The following is an 18,550-nucleotide window of genomic DNA, read 5'->3' as shown; positions in this document are numbered from 1 at the left end:
CAGAACCCTCCATTCATGCAGATCGGATGGTGTCCTGCCCTTTCTCAAACACCTTCCGTGACTGCTCCAGACCCAGCAGGATCTGGCTCCACATATTTTATTCAAATTCATGGTCTTTCACCCAGCTGGGCTTTTGGTTATGCTGTTTTCCATGCCTGGACCCTACAAAGCCCCAGATTTTTCTCACCCTGGTGAGAAAATCACCACCCATTTCTAATGGGTGGGAATTTCTACCCACCCATTAAGGTGCAGCCACAATATCTCCTCTTCCAGGAAGCCCCTGTACTCCTGCTACCTAGGCACTATCTCTTCCCTTGGCTTAGCCCTGGCGCCATGGGCCCGGGAGTGTGTGTGTATAGCTCTGTAATACCCAGATTGGGGGCTCATCAAGAATGAGGTTGGAACTGAGGCCTCTCACAGTCCCCAGAACCATCCAACACAGGGCTGGGCAGTAGAGAGTGGCAGGAGTTGTTTAGTGAATCAGTGAACCAGATCTTTAGCCTGGTGTCTGAGGCTTTGTGTGACCTGGTTTGGCAAACTTCTGTTCATCCTTCAAAATACACTTCACATGCCACCTCCTCCAAAAAGCCCATCCCAGGCCGCATTAACTGGGAAGAAAGATTTGAAGCCTAGGCCACACGAGTCTGATGAAGACTCCTTATAAACGCAGTATCATGACCTCTTCTTTTGGCTTCTGGGAGGCAGTAAGGTACATGGGTTCCCAGGCTGCATTAGCAGTTAAGAGATGGATTCGGCAGGCTTCCCTCGGTAGGTCTCCAAAACCAGGGCTCCATACTGGTGGGCACCAAAGAACAGCACCCCCATACATAGTCCACAAATAGTTGCTTTTTTTCTTTTCTTTCAAATTTGCAGTGGTCTCGATGCATGTCATTAATTTGTTCTGGAACTTGTGACAAGTGCAGAAACTAACAAGTACAAAACGATGAAGCATTTTTTCTTGTCGGGCAGCGTTGTGACTCATACAACTTCTAGCAAGTGTGATGAGTTCCCAGCAAGCGCTGAGTACTGAAACATTTGTTTTTTTCTCGTCAAAGTGAGTACAGGGTTTGACGAGTTCTGAGGCCAACGAGTACCGAGGCATGACTGTATTTTTAAAATCCTCACCTGAGGATATATTTATTGATTTTAGAGAGAGGAGTAGGGAGAGACAGGGAAACATCAATCAGTTCCCTCCCCTGCACACCCTCACTAGGGATTGAACCCTTGACCTTTTTTTTTTTTTTTGAAATCTTTTATTTAATTTTTTTTGTTGTTGTTGGGGGAGGGAGGGAGATAGAGAGGAAGACAAACAGCGAAACATCAATCCGTTGCCTCTCACACACTCCCAGCCGAAGGCCTGGCCCGCAACCCAGGCATGTGTCCTGAACCGGAATAGAGCCGTGACCTTTAGGTTCGCAGGCCGGCGCTCAATCCACTGACCCACACCAGTCAGGGCTGAACCCGCAATCTTCTGATGTACAGGAAGACACTCCAACCAACTCAGCAACCCGACCAGGGCCACGAAGAGTTGCTTTTAGGTGCCAGCCCTCTTAGCTCAATGACTGGACTGGGGCCCTTTAAGAGGCGGGCACTCAAACCCCGCCCCGGGGATGACGCCTGCGCGGCCTGAATCTCTTGCCTTTTGCGCCGGGTCCATGCGGTTCCGGGTCTAACTTTTGGTTTTCCATTCCCAAAGAAACTGAGGCTCGGAGCCGGAGCGAGCACCCGAAACCCACAGGACACCTGGCCTCGGGTCACTAGCAGTTTCCCCGAAACCTCCAATTTTCCTGCAAGGGGTTAACCAAGAAGACATTCAGGACTGGAGCGGGTGGGGCAGTGACGGTTCCTGTCCGGTGTTGCAGGTGAGGGTGTTCAAACTCAGAAGACAGGGTCTCGCTATTGTGGCTGCGTTGGCGCCGGGACTCGAACCTCCTGAGCCCAACTCTGAGCCGTGAGGTCTTGTGGAGCTGAAATGACTCACTCTTTGGTTTGTGCAGACACAGTGAGCAGGTGAGGACCCGGGGAGGCGTGGCCGGGCAGTGGCAGTACCCTCCGCGCTCTGCGGTTTGAGCTCCCTGTGGACAGAGCTCGGGGTTTGTGGAGCGGGTGGTAAGGAGGGGACGGACCCGGTGCTGGGTTCAGCCCCTCTCCTTGCCGTGAATTTGATGCGTCTAGGGTGAGTTCGGTGCTGAATCGCAACACGCGGCAGTTTGGAAAGAAACACCTGTTTGACCAGGACGAGGAGACGTGCTGGAACTCGGACCAGGTGAGGAACCTCCCTGGACCTTCCACCATCGTGTGAATCAGATCCAGGGGTCCAGGGTGCCTTAAGATCTCCAGAGCGCCACAGCTGGGCTCTTTCGGGTTGGTCAGGAGGGACCATGTGCTGAATCCTCCCACCATCAATAGGCTATATGAAAGAATGCATAGTACTGCTTTCAACCTAGAGTGACTATGGAGCTGCTTCTCTGTGTGCTTCCAGGGCCCCTCCCAGTGGGTGATACTGGAGTTTCCCCAGCGCATCCGTGTATCCCAGCTACAGATCCAATTCCAGGGGGGCTTTTCCAGTCGCCGAGGCTGCCTGGAAGGTATTGGAAGGCCCTGGAATAGGGGGAAAGGAGGTGGGAGGGGGCACCCCGTCTTCACAGTCTGCCCCTTTCTCTGCTGCAGGTTCTCAGGGAAGTGAGGCTCTCAGTAAGATTGTGGACTTCTACCCCGAAGACAACAACTCAATTCAAATATCCTGCCCTGGCCTCTGGAGTGGGGGTGGTCTGCGCCCCTGCAAGCTGCAGGCCCTGCGTATGACCTTGACCAAGTGGCCTCTAGGCCTGCATTACTTCACCTATGAAATGGGCTGATGGTAACCTGTTCTGTGAGTCTCAGAGGGGCCCACAGCTTGATGTCTGAGTTGGGACTGGGTGGGGCTAGGCAGACAGTTAAATGACAAACCACCTGTTTCCCTTGACGGCTAAGCTCACACGTTCCCTGTGCCAGCTGCTGAGGTGGACCAGCTAAAGGTAACTTTTGAGGACGCCACTGACTTTTTTGGCCGTGTGGTCATCTACCACCTGCGAGTGCTAGGGGAGAAGATTTGAGGCCACTGGGCAGGCGCCTACCCCAGGAAACCCTTATGGAAGCACAGCAAAGTCCATCAAGTTCTGCACAGGTTTATTGATTTCTCCTGGGAAGGACCCTCTCCCACCGTCTGTCCAGGAACTGCCTTTGAAGCCAGTTCTGGGGTCCCCCAACTCTGGGTCAACCATTTTATTCCCTGAGTGTCTGAGTCCCTGGGGGGCAGGTGGTCTTCACTCGGGGTCATCAGGCACCAAGTTACTCTGGAAGAGTTTGAGGATGTGGTTCTCGATCACCTGTTGCACTGGAAACAGGACAAAGAAAAGGAGGACCATGAAGGAAATTGGGGCTGCAGGGGCACAGACCCACCTGCATCCTCCCTTCAGGGGTTGCCCTGGGGGGTCCTGCCCTGAGAGCTGCACCCTCCCCTCTGAGGCCTCCCTGCACGGGGACATGGATGGAGGTCCCACTTTGTACATGGGGAAATCCATGCCCTGCCCAGGACACAGCTGGGAAGACGGAGGCCCCTATCCCAGGAACCTCAATTTCCCCTAAGTTTATAAAAATGTGTTTTTGGAGGCATTTCAGAGTTACAAAAACATTTCTTACAATACAAAATTGGTGAATTATGGTATTTATGAAAGAGTAAGAAGGGCTATGAGGATTGATTTGTCCCAAATGGAGGAAGGCTCCTTGCAGCAAGGAGGGGACATTTCTCAAGCCCTCAATCCCCTCCATGACTCCAGGGGGTTGCTCTGTTAGGATCATCCTGTTTCATGGGTGGTGAAGCAAAGGGAGAAGTGGAGAGTCAAGCTGGGATCTCTGTTTCCACCCACTCTTGCCTCAGAGAGGGTGGCCAGGCCCCCTTCCTCTGGGTTTCCTCACCCTGCCAGGCCTCTGCATGTGCTGTTCCTCCAGCCTGGACCATCCTTCCCTTGGGGCTCCCGGAAGCTCTCCCTGACCCCTATGCATCCTTAGTTAGGGCCAGGGCTTCCTTTGGGCCTCTTAATGCCTGAGTGTCCCGTATCATGATCCCAGTCACTGACACACATTGGCCTCCACCTGCAGCTCACAGGCAGCCCTCTGGGAACCAGGCCTAGCATGTGCCTAGGCCAGGTACACAGAGGCACTCAATGTTTGCTAACAGGAACTCACTGCCAGCATCTGACATTCAAGAGGGATGTTCTGTGTCCCCTCTGTGGTCACCCCACCTACAGCAAGCCATCACTGCGACATGTGTCTCAGGCTGACCTTTCCGGTATCCGAGAGCCACGGCGAGGTCCATAGGGGTGTAGCCAGAGTCGGCCTCAGTGGTGAGATCAGCTCCTCGGGCTACAAAGCAGAGCAGGTGCTGCGGGGGGCGGGGGAGGGGGGGGGACTGGAAGCCCAGGATGGGACACAGACTCTGGAGATCCAGTGACACCCAGTAATGCAGCCCCAGATCTGCCAGTTACCCATGTGGCCTTGGATGAGAGTCTGAGTTCTCCTGAGAATGTGGCCAGCAGGACCCCCACCTCCAGGGTCCCAGAGGCCAGACCCCTCAGGATTCCTGCAGTGCTAACTAGGGCTCTGGGCACCCCGCCAAGAGCCAGCCTGTAATCTCTCTCACCCAGCAAGGCTTCCACGCACTTCACATGGTTCCCACGCACGGCATACAGCAGTGGTGTCCCTCCATTCTGTCGGGCAGGAGCAATCAGCACTCTTTACTGGATTCTCACATCATCCAGCAACCTCCAATTTAATGTGGTTCCTCCTGTTTGTCACCTGGCCCATCTAGCTTCTCCTTTGGGGCTCAGCTTAGATATTCCTCTTCCAGGTAGCCCTCTCTGACCTCCCTTGGTTGTGTAGGCTGCCTCGGCCCTTGCAGCTGCCTCTGCGCCTGTCATTGCAGCTACATCTCAGCTGACTGTTTATGTACTGGCTCCTCACCATCCCCCTCTAAAAAACTATGCTCTCTGAGGCTTGGGGATGAGCCTGTCTTGTGTTCTTAGCATCCAGAGCAGGCCTGGTGCGCTGCATGGAGCCCAAGGCCGGCAGGTGGTGCCTCACCCAGTCGTAGATGTTGATGTCCACATCACGCTCAAGCAGCAGCCCCACGATGTCTGTGTAGCCACCAGTGCTGGCCAGTGACAGGGCACTCTCTCGCTCCTTGGCCAGGATGTGGGGGTCAGCACCCTGGGGGAAGCAGAGGTGGCAGTGACAGGAGGGGGCACAGAGGGAGTGGTGAGGGGAGGAGTAGGAGAATTCCCTGGAATCCTGAGGTCCCCACAGCAGCCGAGACCTGGCCCGCCCTCAAGTCCCTGGAAGCCCCTAGCTGGACAGGGACGCACCCACTCAAGCAAGAAGCGGACGGTCTCGATTTCTCCGAAGGCGGAGGCCCAGATGAGGGGGGTGAAGCCACGCTCGTCCGGCTTGTTGATGAGGTTGTCGCCTGGCAGGAAGGGTTGGTACCACTGGGCTGCACCCCTGCCCACTATCCCCAAAGCTGTGGGAGCGGGGATTGAGTGGGCGCACTGGGGTCAGATGAGAGAACACATGGATGCACACAAGTGGCCCCACTTGTACACACATGTAGACAAAGGCGCATGTGGACACTCACGGGTCACAAGACCACCCACATGCACATAACCAGTGCATGAGGTCAGACAAAGACAGATACACCAGTGCATGGGCGTGGACACATACCTTTCCTCAGATGCTCCTTCAGCTGGCTCAGTTCTCCCTGGGCTGCGAGCTGGTGGATGGACAAGGCTGGGACCAGACAGAGGCAGTGTTCTCACCCGCCCCATCCCTGCTCTCTGCCTTAGTTTACTTCCTGTCCCAAGTTGCTCCTCTCAGCCCTGCCACCCTGCTACCCCGTACCCTGTGGGGGCTGGGGGCCACTCACAGTCCAGGGTGGCAGGCAGGGCTGAGATCTCATTCCCCCGCTGCCGGTTGGTGAGGGTCGTGGAGTGCTTCAGGGAATTGCCTGGTGGGAGAGAGGAAGTGTTCTGGGGCTTCAAGCCAGAGCATGTGGGCTCAGAGCTACCGAAGACACAGTGTGATTCCCCCATTCACTCTCCACTGATGCTACTGGAGCTGAGCCCTGAGAAGCTGGAAGCTGCAGGACCCCCTGCCCAACCTGACGATGTCCCCATAGACATCAAAAGATCATCTGAAAACCTAAAGAATTTGGAGACTCTTGCTCCTCAGAAAAAGGCAACTCTCGGAGTACCCTGAGTGGGTGCTTGGTCCCTGCCTGTCACCAGAGATGTTAAATAAGTGACAGGGGAAGGCCATCCAGTCTCTAGAGATACTGGCAGCTTTGGGGTCCTGTTGCCTGTGTGGAAGTCACGCCCCAGGTCCCTGAGGAGTGGCCCAGGTTTCCTTTTGGGGTGATGGGAATGTTCTAGAAGTATAGACAGAGTTTGGGGTTACACAGCAATGTCAATGTATTTACTGCCACTGAATTACATGCAATTATGGTCAGAATGTTAACTTTTACGTTACATGGATTTTGCCACAATAAAAACAAATAAGCAATCCTTCACTGGGTAGAGCTGGAAACGTATGTCCTAGGTGCTGGGACATAAAGACAGAGGCCCAATTTTGGGTCTGGCATTCCACAGTCTTTGCGTCTCAGAGGCTGGGGCCCACGGCAAGTACCTACCCTGAGGTGAAGAGGCACCAGCATCGGGCTCAGGATTCCCAGGCTCTGGGGTGCAGGGGAAGAGACTGAGCACCACTGTGTCTGAGCCATCTGGGGCCTCATCGCTTGGGTCTTCAGGGTCCCCAAATTCTAGGGTAGGGGGCTGCTGAGTCAGGCTGAGGTCTTCTGCAGGCTGGGAGGGCTCCATGGGGGAAGCTGGAGGCACAAAAGGGGAAAGATGACAGTAACTATCAAAACTCTTATTAAGTGGGCACCAACTGCATAATCGGCCTTCCAAGGTGAGGATGGGTAAATACAAGCTCAGCCGGGAAACTAAATCAGAGTTCAGTTGCTTTTCAGACCCATCCCTCCCCACCACCAGTACACATAAAACAGGCATTGCTTCAAAGCCTTGGTTCTAGGATCAACTCTCTGGGTTGGAATGCTTGCACTTACAGGCTCTAAGAACTTGGGCACATGCCTTAACTACTCTGAACCTGTTTCCTCATTAATAAAATGAGAAAATGAGGTTTAAAAGAAGTCATGTCTGTACAAAGCTGGGCAGTGGGCCTGAAACACCAGCAGAACTTAACAAAGGTTTGCTGTAGTTATTTTTTGGAGGGTGATCCCCATAATAACTGAGGGCTCAACAAAACTGTAATGGTCCCATCCCACCTGCCCCTCCCAAGGCGATCCAGGAGGTCCACTCACCTCCAAAGAGCTTTCTGTCACCCCACGCCGCAAGCCCGGGTCCCCCAAAACTTGGAGGCCAAATTCACAAACTTTTTCCTCCAACTGAGGCAGTGGGGAGCAAGCTGGAGTCTGAACCCTCGGCGCCTTGGTTTTTCTGTCGGGACAGAGAGCAACTTGATACGCGACCACTACCCCCACCCCAGAGCTTCCCCACTGCGCCTGCGCACCCCGCCCCCCCAAAAGTGCGGAAGGGCAGGAGCAGTAGAAGCTGCTTCTGGCCCTTTAAGAATTGGGGGAGGGGCGTGCTTTCCTCTGAGAGCCTAGCTTTGCAATTGCGCCTGCGCATCCTATTCCCGGGTGCCCTGGAGCGGGGTCCAGAAGGACGGGGAAAATGGGCGGAGCCTCAGAGGGCTCTAACGCTGTCACTGCGCTTGTATTCCTCCACCACCCCCAGCTCCGCCCATAGCTTTTTGGGAGCCAATCGGCTCCAGTATCGGGCGGATGGGCAGCCGTCTCTCCCGTCGAAAGGCTAGGGGTAGGACGTAGGCGGGGCGTCCGGGACTTAAAGGGGCAACATCATTGTCCACCCCGAACAATGTTCCTTTTGAGGTCTTGTGGGCTCGTGAACATGTGCAGGGATTTGATGGCTGTAGTGGGGTACAAAGAGGCCGTTTATACGGCCCGAAGTGATTGGTGTGTGGAGCGTTCCCCCAATTCATCCACCCCTGAAAAAGAGGGTTTCAGGAAGGGGGGGGGCGCCCTGGCCCCTCCCCGCTTCGGTGTAGATTCAGGGGGTCCTTGCTCCCTCCTCACCTACCTTCCTGTTGACCCCTTCTCCAGTTTCTCACTCACGGCCCTTCTCCTGTCTAGTAGAGACGGAGGAACAGAGAGGACAGGCCAGTTGGTATTGGAATTGTGGCAGGGCCAAGTCCTTTTTCGCAGGAGAACGTTTAGGCAGCTGTCACCACCTCCAGACTTCCGGTTCCGGTTCTCAGTTTTCACAGGCCGCCGTCGCTATGGAGGAACCGGAGATGCAGCTCAAGGGGAAGAAAGGTAATGCGAGGCCACGGGCTGGAGGCAGGTCCCGGGAACGCGCGGAGGGGCAGCCTGAGAGAGGGAAGGAGGAAAGGGACAAAGGCAGGAAGGGAGCGTGAGGAAAGAGATTGAACTGCCATCGAATCCTGGTGGCCGCAGACTAGCTTTGGAATCTTCAGAAAGTCCCCGTGCCTCGGTTTGTCATCTGTAAAATGGGAAGTATAGCTTTCCTCCCTCCCCTTATAGGTTTGTGAGAACTCAATGACCTGATACTTGTATTGCATTGGAAGAAAGCTTGGGATATGGCAATCGCTGTGCGTCTTGTTGCTATATAGATTTACGCATTTGTGTATGTTTACATTGACTCATCAAACATTTATAAAGCACATAGTTACAAATTACAAAATGCCACAAACTTTTTAAGTTATAAAGTTTTTTGTTATTTAATTACACGTGTCATTTCTAGTTAGAAGGCACACGTACATTTAATTCCACCTCTTTTGTAACAACATTGAGTTACAAGTTAATTACATGCTCATTTTTGAGATGAGGAGGCTTAAGAGGGCAAAAGGTTCTATAATCTATACAGTTTGTTAGATTATATTTACTTTTTTAGAGAGGGGGAAAAGAGGGAGAAAAAGGGAGAGAAACATCAATATGTGAGAAATCCATTTCTCCGTTGCCTCTTGCACGACCCCAACTGGGGAACCTGGCCTGCAACCCAGGCAGGTGACCTGACTGGGAATCAACCTGCGACATTTTGGTTCTCAGGCTAGTGCTCAGTCCACTGAGCCACACCAGCCAGGGATATAATCTATACAGTTTGGAGGTAGTAGGCTGTACCAGTGAGCTGCGTTCACACTGGACAGACTCATGCACAACCTCCCTTGAATCCCAGATGCACCAGGGTTCTGTCTTGCCAACCACACTGCCCTGTGCAGTAGGATAGGTTCCACCTCTGTAGCAAACCTCGAGGATCGGTACTATTTTCATTACATTTTTACAGATGAAGAAACTAGGCTCAAAGGAGCTCCTGCCCTCACAAATCCAAGTTTTTTTTTTTTTTCCTGTAAACATGTAACCTAGTAAAGAATAGAATTTACATACAAGAGAAGTAAACAATGTTGTGGTTGAGAATGAGGGACATCAGATTAAGCTTGGTGACCGGGGAGGCTTTGCCCAGGAGGTGACATTTCAGCTAAGATAGGAGGAATGAAGACAAGCCAGAGGGAAAAAGGGTGTGTCAGTGGCAGGAATAACAGAATCAAAGGCTCTGTGGTGGCAAAGTGCTCAGAGTTGTGCTTTAATGCAGTAGCTACTGGTCACAGTATTTATGGATATTTAAATTAATTAACATCAGGTAAAGTTAAAAATTTAGTTTCTTCCCTTGTTGGTGTGGCTCAATGGATTGAGCACCGGCCTGTGAACCAAAGGGTTGCCAGTTCAATTCCCAATGTAGGGCACATGCCTGGGTTACAGGGCAGGTCCCCAGCAGGGGGCGCACAAAATACAACCACACTTTGATGTTTCCCTCTCTTTCTCCCTCCCTTCCCTTCTCTAAAAATAAATAAATAAAATATTTTTTTTTAAATGTAGTTTCTGAGTCACATTAGTTGCATTTCAAGTGCCCAGTAGCCACCTGTGGCTAGTGGCTACCCTATTGGACAGTATAGATTATCGAACCTTTCAGTCATCTCAGAAAATTCTTGTGGACAGTGCTGGGAGGGTCCAAGTAATAGCCAGGAGGCCATTGTGCCTGGATGGGAGATGAAGAGGACAGGAAGGTCAACAGCAAGCAGAACACAGGACCTTAGGGGGCCATGGTTGGGGAGGCAGACTTTCTTCTCTGGTTGATGGGGGAGTTCCAAGCAAGGGAGGGACATACATGTTATGTTCATTAGGAATTCACTCCATCTGTTGCGAGGAGATGGGACTGCTGGCAGGAGGGGAAGCAGGAAGAGCAGGAGAGGCTGAGTCTGGCATCCAGGTGGGAGGCAGCCATACCTGGACCAGCAGGGTCAGTGCAGTGCTAAGAATGAGTGAAGTTGGGCTTTGTTTTGTGGCAGAACCAGAAGGATCTGCCCGTGGGAGGCAGGGATGACCAGCTGGCAGGGAATGCAGACCCTGCGATGAGGATTTGTGTGAGGAACCTACCAAGAGAGCCCCACAGGGGAGAAGGGGAAACAGGACAGGGCTGGGGAGGAGGCTGAGCAAGGAGCAACCTCACAGAAAATCCTTCAGAGTGAGGCCTCAGCCTGCTTGGGCAAGGGAGTTAGGGGATGAGTCACTCCTCTCAATTGTCCCATCATAGAGCAAGGGACATGGACTTTCATACCTCTCAGTGGTCAGTCATGGCTGAGGGCTACCCATAGATAGAAACTTCCAGGCACTTTGGGATCCAGTAATCAGTGGATCCTTCGAGGAGAAATCTCAGACTTATTCACTAGGGTAAACAGAACACGAGGGGATGACAGTGAGCAGCAGCAGTGTCCGCGCCCAGTGGGCTTAGGAAGGGAAAGATCACAAGTTTGCTGGACGCGTTGACAATGTCATGAGTAAGGCCTTCTGTGACCACCTCCTTCAACCTATCACCTAGGCCACAGGTGACTCAGTTGCTGCAGGGGACACCAGAGACACCTTACTGCTCTGGCTGGGCTTCCAGATTGAGCAATCAGGAGTCTTATGCTTTGTCTCTTTGTGTCTGTGCACCCCCTTCTCTTACTCTGCCGCCTCCCACACACTGACCGTCAATCCTGGACCCAGTTACAGACAAGTTCACTGAGAGCGTTTACGTCCTCGCCAATGAGCCCTCTGTGGCCCTGTACCGGCTGCAGGAGCACGTGCGCCGCTCTCTGCCAGAGCTGGCCCAGCATAAGGTGAGCCACATGCACCCCTGCCACCAACCCCCACAGGGCCTGCACATCGTGAGCTAGGGCCTGCTGGTAGAACAGCAGCTACCGGAGTAAGAGTCAAGGCTGGGCCACCAGCAAGGAGGTGTGTGGTCACTGAGCAGGTTGGGGCCATGGGTGGATAGATCTGGAGCAGATTTGGAAGAAGGGACAGCAGGACTACATTAGTTGTGACTTGTGTGGTGGGAAGGAAGCAGCTGTGTGAAGACCAGAAGGAAGAACATGCCAGCCAGAGGGAACAGTCAATACAAAGGCCCCAAGACATAGTAGCCAGCTGTTCACAGAAAGCCTGGACTTGTGAGGAAAGGGAGGGGCCTGGAGGAGGCCAGTCTCTGCAGCCGTGCTGAACAGGTGCTCAGTCCTAGAGAGCTGGGAGGATACAGGTGGCAGCCTCTCCCCCTAACAGCCCCCTGCCTCCCACAGGCCGACATGCAGCGGTGGGAGGAGCAGAGCCAGGGAGCCATCTACACAGTGGAGTACGCCTGCAGGTGAGCACCCGGGGTCACCTCCTGGGCATTCAGAGGCATCTCAGCCAGCTCCCCAGTGAGCTCTGTCCTGCTGAGCCCACCTGAGTGGGGAGGCATGTGGATCTCAACTCACCCGGCCACACAGCAGGTTCCGGCCTAGGCCTGCACTTCTCACTGTTTGCTCAACCTCTGTGTGCCTGGGGCAAGCCTCTCCCCAGCACTGAGCCCGTCCCCATCTGTCATAGCAGGCAGTAATAAGGATTGGGAAACATAAAATTTCTCAACCACTTCTAAGTGTATAGTTTAGCGGCATCAAGTACATTCTCATTGTCCAACCATCACCGCCATCCGTCTCCAGAACTTTTCACCTTGCATAATCGAAACTCTGCCTCCATTAAACCCTAACTCCTCATCCCCACTGCCCCACCCCCTGGCACCCACCGCTCTACTTTCTGTCTCTATAATTGGACTACTCTAGGGACCTCACGTAAATGGAACCACACAGAATTTGTCTTTCTGTGTCTATCTTCTTCCATTAAGCATAATGTCAGGGTTCATCCATGTTTTAGTATGTGTTGGAATTTTCTTCCTTTTTAAGGCGGAGCAAAATTCCATGTTTTGTTTATCCACTCATTTGTCAGTGGGCATTTGCATTGCTTCTGTTTTAGCTATTGTGAATAATACTGCTGTGTGTGTACCATTTATTTTCTTGTTTGTTTAATTTTCTGTAAATCTTCAGGTTGGTTTTTTCTCCCGAAGGGGAAAGATGCCTGAGGGTGAAATGCAGTAGTTGGTGTTTCTTCGCATTATGGCAGCTGTGCCGGCCTTGTCTCCTGTGCTGTTGGTTCCCCCAACAGTATTCGGTGCCCTGGCTTGTTCCATTTGCCTCGGGAGTTTGGCTACTTTATTTAGAAGTGCCGTTTGCTCCTGGCACGACCTGTGGGTCATTTGGTGAAGGCTGGACACTCCCAGCACTTCTCATCTGTGGCACCTTGGGGTCTGCTTGCCTGCGTCTGTCGTGTGGGTGAAGGTTCCTTGACAGGAAGTCCTGCTGCCAGGGCCACTGAGCTGCGTGTTCTGCCATCCGCAGTCCTAGCCCCTCTACGGGACAGGAGGTGATTCGGACAGATGACATCTTCCTGAGGATGGTGGTTGCAAACACCCTCCTTAGCTCAAGGATGAATAGAAAAGAAATAAGATTTCCTCTCTCAGGGCTGCCGAGCAACTCCTGGACAGCTGTGACGTCACCCGCAAGGTCCACACTAACGGAAGAGTGTGTCGAAGTCCCTCCTTTCTCTGGGCCCTCTCGCTGCACCATCCGACTCAGGAGCCGGGGCCACCAGGGCTGCACACTTAAATCTCAGTGCATTAAAATGAAATAAAATGAAAGATTCAGCTGCTCAGGCTCGCTAGTCACATTTCAAGTGGTGAGCAGCTATCTCAGTGGATAGAGAAAGTGTTTCTCAAATTCCAGAAAGTTCCACTGGACCATGTTGGACTAGGCAGGAGTCCAGTGAGCCCTGAGCTGTGAGTGCTTCTCTTCAGTGAGAAGCGAGTTTCTCTAATGCTGAAAGAACACGTTTCCTCTATGGACCTGAAAGAGCCCTTGGCTGTTAGTTTTTTGAAATGCAGTGTTAGCAGTTGGTGTAAAATTGAAAGATGTTAAATTGGGGTAAACTATTCAGCAGTGAGCTAATATGAGTGAGTTTTTTAATCAAGTTGGGCAATCAAATACTGGAAAAGCTGACTGCACTTGGTGGCATAAGATGAACAAGTTAACAGAGTGGGTAACAGCGAACACTTCTCCTCCTTGATCTCAGTGCCATTTTCAAGCAGATCCCTGACTGATAATAAATAGAAGTGGTTTTTCTTCTTTAAGAGGTCTTTAAAACAACACTTTTATTTTTACTGCAGATGTTGTTGAGCAGGTGACTTTCTGGCATTAGCAAGGCCCCACGTGGGATCGTAAATGTTTTCCTGTCGTGCCATGGAAAGGGACATTTTCATTAGACGTTCAACAGTGTGGTACCAACACCCAGGCTGAGCGCAGCTCTGCAGCAGTGCCCCCTAATGGTGATGAGTATCCTGTTTCCCTCTGACTCACCTCCGGAGCTGTTCGCTTGAGTTGATAAGCTTCCTTCAGAGGGACAAATAGATTCCCTAAGAGGAAAGCAAGGTATTATTGAGGCCATCTTTACATGTTTATATCTCCCTCAGAACATTCGATGGCCTTGCCGCGGTGATTGCCACCAAGTGCTATGTCACATAATATCCTCTAGGCTTGACAGGAAGATCTAAGCTTTGAGTTCACGATGAGGCCTCAGGGAGGCCCACGAAATCCCCCGGGTAACTGCTGAGCCCCACTTGGTGGGTGAGGCAGGGTGATGTCTACTGGGTCTCTCCTCCCATTACAGTGCCGTGAAGAACCTTGTCGACAGCAGCGCCTACTTCCGCAGTGTGGAGGGTCTCCTCAAACAGGCCATCAACATCCGGGACCACATGAACGCTGCCGCCCAGGGCCACAGGTAGCCCCTGGGACCACAAGCCCCTGTGCTGTCAGCCTCCTTGCTGTAAGGACCTTCGCCACTCAGCCAGGAACTGCTGCTTATTGCTCCTTGGACGCTAGCTCCCTTTGCTCATCTCATGGTGTCTGTTGGCTCCCTCTTGTGCTTTGGTGTCTGTAGCAGGAGGGGTCAGTCACTCAGTACCCAGTTCCTGAGCTCTGCTATATGCCCGGTCCTGGGCGGGGTGCTGGGGACAGAGAGGTGACCAGGACAGGCATGTTCGTGGTCTCACAGAGAGACACACAGCAGCCAGATACACATGGAACAGACCAGAGCATTTCAGACGTGTGCAAAGGAAAAAAGGGACTATGGGGCCTCCCTGATGAGTTGGAGGGGTTGCAAGCAGAAACCTGAAAGACTTGCCAATGGAAATGACTCGGGATGATATTCCAAATGGGGCAGGGGTAGGGACAAAGGCCCTGGGGCTGGGGAGCCAGGGGTGTTGGAGGAACACCTAGGTGTGGCTGCAGAGGGTGAGCAGGGGGAGATGGGGCCGGGGAGGTGGGCAGCAGGGAGGGCCCCCGGAGCTATAGGAGGCTTTGAGCTGAAGACCAGATGGTCTAAAAGTGAAAAGCACTTAAGTCCTTGCACACTGGGGAGAGAGCTTTGGCGGATGGAGTGCTTCTTGTTTTTATTTTCATTATGACTTAATAAACATGAGTTTGAACATGCACGCACATTCTGTAAGCTGTTAACTCTACCTTGGGATGTGTCTGGCTCCTGCAGTTTAGGGTTCTGGCCTGTCCCCCACCAGGTATTTAAAAAGAAGAAAACCTCTGTTGTTCTGTATGAGAATTAAGACAAGAGAATTATAAAAAATAAAAGCCTTGTCCTGACTGGTGTGGCTCAGTGGGTTGGGCATTGTCCCACAATCGAAAGGTCACTGATTCAATTCCCAGTCAGGGCACATGCTTGGGTTGTGGGCCAGGTCCTGGCTGGGGGCATTGCAAGACTGATCCATAATTTCTCTTGCATATGGATGTTTCTCTGCCTCTCTTTCTCCCTCCTTTCCCCCGCTCTAAAAATAAATAAATCTTTTTTTTTTAAAACCTTGCAAATTTGTAAAAATATATGTACAACAGTTTTCCCTCTGAGGGCAGTGTGCAAAGGTTTATCTGGGTTCATTTGCATTAAATAACTATCTGGCTTTGGCTGCTCTGCTGCAGGTTTCGTGACAGCATCACTAGAGTTGACTCCGTAAAGTGCCTTGCACAGTGCCCTGCGTACAGTAGGGCCTCAAAAAAGCAGTAGCTTTTACTTTGAACTCATGGTTTCCCAAGTGCTTTCCAATGCCCTGCTTGCGCCTGCTGTTGCGCGAATGCAAAGTGCTTCCGAAAGCCCCGAGGGGCTGCTAACACCTCTCTTCGCGAGCCCAGTGGGTTTGAAGCACACAGATGTGCAGGAGTCCCAGCCGTGATCTCTGAAGCTGGTGGCTGGTCCCGTTTTTTACAGAGGATGCCCTGAAGGCTCAGGCCAGGGGTCTTGGGAGGGTGACCTGAACGCACACTCCAGCCTAGTTGAGCAGGCCTGATGGCCTCTGACCTCAGCTTCATGGCCTGACTTTGGCCTCATGGATATTGCACATGTTCTATTCCAGCCCCAAGGAGTTGCCTCCGCCCTCCTCAGCCTGATCCCGGAAGAGACTCTGAGGGCTTTGGCCCCTCCAGCCAGGTCAGTGCTGAATGAAGCAGGGCCTTCCTGTACTCCATGCTCTGAACTAACCCACCCTTCAGTTGTCTAAGAAGAGGCCCGCCATCTAATCACTCAGGCTTGTCGGACGGTTTGGTCAGTGGGAGGATGCAGGGTTGGGGGGACCTCGTGCCCTCTGCTGCTCAGGGCGATTGTCCGCCCATCTCCCTCATGCTCTCTTTGCCATCTGCCTGTCCCTTATTCAGGCCGTCGGCCTTATCCCAATCCCAAGGAGTCCTCCAAGGCAGAGAGGGCACCCCACATTTCCCTGCCCTGCCGTATGCCAGCTGCTTGCTTAACTTACACACCTTCTCTCAGGCAGAGCCCGGCACGGCGGCTACCACCCAGCTCTGAGCGCCTCACTCCACTGCTGACCTGTGTGACCCTGAGCAAGTTCTTCCCCTCTCTGGCCTCTGCTTTTCCCCTCTGTGGAAGTGACTCAGCAGGTGGCAGAGAGGGCGCTGCTGCATACGGTGATGTGTAGTGTAGCAGTCAGCTGCTGCGTGACAAACTAACCCAGAATTTAGTGGCTTACAGCACCAATCTAATTGTTCACGATTCTCTGATTTGGGCTGGGCTCAGCTGGGGGCCGTTCGTGTGGCACTTGTCAGAGCTCTGTGGGGCCGATAGTCAGAGGTGGCCTCACACATCCGACCCGTGACTGGTGCTGTTGGCTGCAGGGGGTCCAGTTCTCAACTGTGATGTGGCCACTCCAGCAGGCCAGCCTTGACTTCTGGTGCCTGGGCACCAGGAGGGCAGCCCCGGTGCACACGGGCACATCCAGCCTCTACTTGCTTCACGTTTGCAGATGTTCCGTTGGCCAAGGCCAGCCGTGTGGCCAGGCTCAGAGCTGGATGGTAGAGCACTGCAGGAGGGCATCAATACTGGGGGGCCTGGTTGACCGTGGGAGGAGAGCGTGGCTCCAAGACAGGCCTGCTATACTGTTATTTTGTGCCCATGCAGGACAGACCCTGGCCAACCAGAGGCACCCGAGGTTCTTACTGAGCCCCTGGCTTGTGAAGCTCCCGGAGCCTCTGCCCATCTGTTGAGATGGCGCTCTGTGCCATGGGGGCCCTCCCTGGGGGTTGTGGGTGCATGGCGGGGCACCCCACGGCCCCTGGGGCAGCAGTCCTCAGAGCCAGGAGGCAGCAGAGTTCACACATGTGCAGTCAGAGCACCAGCCAAGTGCCAGGCTCAGCTCCGGGCCTGGGGGTGGTGAGCAACTCTGACCAGAGTTGGGCCCTTGGGCACAACCTTGTGGGACCTACCAGGGACCAAAGACTGGGCCGGTGTGGCCAGCGTAGTCCTCCCGCTCCTGCCCCAGCCTTCCGAGACGAGATTTTGTTGCCCTTGGACTCGTACCCTGCAGTAGCCACATCCCCTCAGACCAATAACTGCCCCGTGTTAATCCCCAGCGATCACACTGTGCTCGGGGATCTGCCACAGTCATCCTTCATCTTTAAACAGCCCTAGAAGGCAAGTGTTGCCCTCGAATACAGATGGGAATAGAGGCTCGAGAGTTGGTGTGACTTGTACAGGGCCTCACAGCTAGAGATGCAGCCCCCTGCCTGGTTTGGTCCCAGTCTGCCTCTGACATGCTGTGTGACATGGGGCCTAGCACGGACCCTCTCTGGTCTTCCCTTTCTCCAACTGGACAAGGAAGATTGGACTGGACCTTTTGGGAGGCTGAGGTGGACAGTCACGTACCTGCCTGCCTGGTCTGCATTTTGCCCCAAGAAGAAAACCCACCCTGGGCTTAGGCCTTATGGAGAAGCTACCATGGGGCCCAGCTGTACCTGATACTAATGCCTAAATTACTGTATTTGCTAAAATTGCTTTGAGCCTGTGTCTTTTGACTACAGAAGAGCCCACTCTGATCCCTTCGAATCCTAGGCCTGAGAAGTCATGACCCATGGTCTCTACACCTCCAAGACCCGCTGTGTGCCAACACTGTCTGGTAAAATGTGTCAAGAAGATCAGAATGGAGTCGTTTGGGGTCCCAGGCCCACTACTCTGGGAGGATCCCCCGTATTTTCTTTGGCACTGTGGGTGTCTGAGAGAGAAGAGTGACAAGGGCCAGGGAAAACCTAGGGGAGAGACAGAGGGTTCTGGTGGAGTAGCAGGGCTGTGGAGGACCCTGAGGGCTTGGGAGAGGGTTTAAGGACCAGGAGGTGTCAAGGAAGGACCGCCTCCTGCTGCCAGGAAACAGGAGTCAGTCCTCTCTTTCCCCTCCTAGGGTGTGTTGGGGGGCCTCTGTGCTGCTACTCTGCCTCCCCACTGCCCCAGCTCAGTTTGAGGTCCATCCCATTGATGGCCCCTACAGAGTCACTCTTCTCACCTGCTCTGAAAGCACCTCACATTGTCTCTCCTTCCACCTGTCCAGCATGCAGTCATTTATCCAGAAAGTACTGACTGCCCTCTGTGTGCCAGGCCCTGCATCCTCAGGGGATGCTCTGGTGAGCAAGACAGGCCAGCCCTGGCCCCAGGGCTCAG

The 18,550-nt window shown here is 53.2% G+C and overlaps 3 protein-coding genes across 5 annotated transcripts; 2 read left to right on the top strand and 1 right to left on the bottom strand.

Annotated features, from left to right (window-relative positions):
- The first annotated feature begins 1,643 nt into the window (after window positions 1–1,643).
- On the top strand, window positions 1,644–3,107 carry NR2C2AP (nuclear receptor 2C2 associated protein). The gene is made up of 6 exons (XM_054578926.1): window positions 1,644–1,753; window positions 1,863–2,010; window positions 2,176–2,266; window positions 2,483–2,588; window positions 2,671–2,739; window positions 2,980–3,107. Exons 2-6 carry the CDS (start codon window positions 1,973–1,975, stop codon window positions 3,093–3,095), a joined length of 420 nt encoding a protein of 139 aa, XP_054434901.1. The 5' UTR covers window positions 1,644–1,753; window positions 1,863–1,972; the 3' UTR covers window positions 3,096–3,107.
- A 45-nt stretch (window positions 3,108–3,152) lies between these two features.
- RFXANK (regulatory factor X associated ankyrin containing protein) lies at window positions 3,153–8,345 on the bottom strand. 3 transcript variants are annotated; one of them, XM_054578923.1, is made up of 10 exons: window positions 8,211–8,345; window positions 7,412–7,547; window positions 6,722–6,916; window positions 5,960–6,040; window positions 5,758–5,823; window positions 5,403–5,557; window positions 5,122–5,247; window positions 4,682–4,748; window positions 4,324–4,404; window positions 3,153–3,376 (listed from the first exon to the last, which is right to left on the bottom strand). In XM_054578923.1, exons 3-10 carry the CDS (start codon window positions 6,906–6,908, stop codon window positions 3,306–3,308), a joined length of 834 nt encoding a protein of 277 aa, XP_054434898.1. In that variant the 5' UTR covers window positions 6,909–6,916; window positions 7,412–7,547; window positions 8,211–8,345; the 3' UTR covers window positions 3,153–3,305. The 3 variants fall into 3 exon arrangements, with proteins under 3 accessions (XP_054434898.1, XP_054434899.1, XP_054434900.1); XM_054578924.1 differs by having other exon boundaries at window positions 8,207–8,270; XM_054578925.1 differs by having other exon boundaries at window positions 3,156–3,376; window positions 5,403–5,503.
- Window positions 8,314–18,135, top strand: BORCS8 (BLOC-1 related complex subunit 8). Its single transcript, XM_054578927.1, has 6 exons — window positions 8,314–8,446; window positions 11,192–11,304; window positions 11,761–11,825; window positions 14,219–14,329; window positions 15,966–16,039; window positions 16,376–18,135. Exons 1-5 carry the CDS (start codon window positions 8,410–8,412, stop codon window positions 15,997–15,999), a joined length of 360 nt encoding a protein of 119 aa, XP_054434902.1. The 5' UTR covers window positions 8,314–8,409; the 3' UTR covers window positions 16,000–16,039; window positions 16,376–18,135.
- The last annotated feature ends 415 nt before the right edge of the window (window positions 18,136–18,550 follow it).

The sequence above is a fragment of the Pteronotus mesoamericanus genome, unplaced genomic scaffold (genome assembly GCF_021234165.1).
Source record: "Pteronotus mesoamericanus isolate MK-2021 breed Mesoamerican mustached bat unplaced genomic scaffold, CSHL_Meso_final contig_502, whole genome shotgun sequence".
Taxonomy (NCBI): domain Eukaryota; kingdom Metazoa; phylum Chordata; class Mammalia; order Chiroptera; family Mormoopidae; genus Pteronotus; species Pteronotus mesoamericanus.
The sequence above is the reverse complement of the archived record's forward strand: the minus strand, read 5'-3'. Positions and strand labels throughout refer to the sequence as shown.

What these genes read in the sequence shown, in the direction of transcription:
- BORCS8 (XM_054578927.1), top strand. Translation starts at nt 8,410, where the DNA reads ATGGAGGAACCGGAGATGCAGCTCAAGGGGAAGAAAG. An exon ending in GCAGCTCAAGGGGAAGAAAG is followed by an intron (nt 8,447 to 11,191) that starts GTAATGCGAGGC and finishes TCCTGGACCCAG; the next exon opens with TTACAGACAAGTTCACTGAG. An exon ending in GCTGCCGCCCAGGGCCACAG is followed by an intron (nt 14,330 to 15,965) that starts GTAGCCCCTGGG and finishes GTTCTATTCCAG; the next exon opens with CCCCAAGGAGTTGCCTCCGC.
- RFXANK (XM_054578923.1), bottom strand. Translation starts at nt 6,908, where the DNA reads ATGGAGCCCTCCCAGCCTGCAGAAGACCTCAGCCTGACTCAGCAGCCC. An exon ending in TGGTGCCTCTTCACCTCAGG is followed by an intron (nt 6,041 to 6,721) that starts GTAGGTACTTGC and finishes CTCTCCCACCAG; the next exon opens with GCAATTCCCTGAAGCACTCC. An exon ending in CCTGCCTGCCACCCTGGACT is followed by an intron (nt 5,824 to 5,959) that starts GTGAGTGGCCCC and finishes GTCTGGTCCCAG; the next exon opens with CCTTGTCCATCCACCAGCTC.
- NR2C2AP (XM_054578926.1), top strand. Translation starts at nt 1,973, where the DNA reads ATGACTCACTCTTTGGTTTGTGCAGACACAGTGAGCAG. An exon ending in TGTGCAGACACAGTGAGCAG is followed by an intron (nt 2,011 to 2,175) that starts GTGAGGACCCGG and finishes TGATGCGTCTAG; the next exon opens with GGTGAGTTCGGTGCTGAATC. An exon ending in TCGCCGAGGCTGCCTGGAAG is followed by an intron (nt 2,589 to 2,670) that starts GTATTGGAAGGC and finishes TCTCTGCTGCAG; the next exon opens with GTTCTCAGGGAAGTGAGGCT.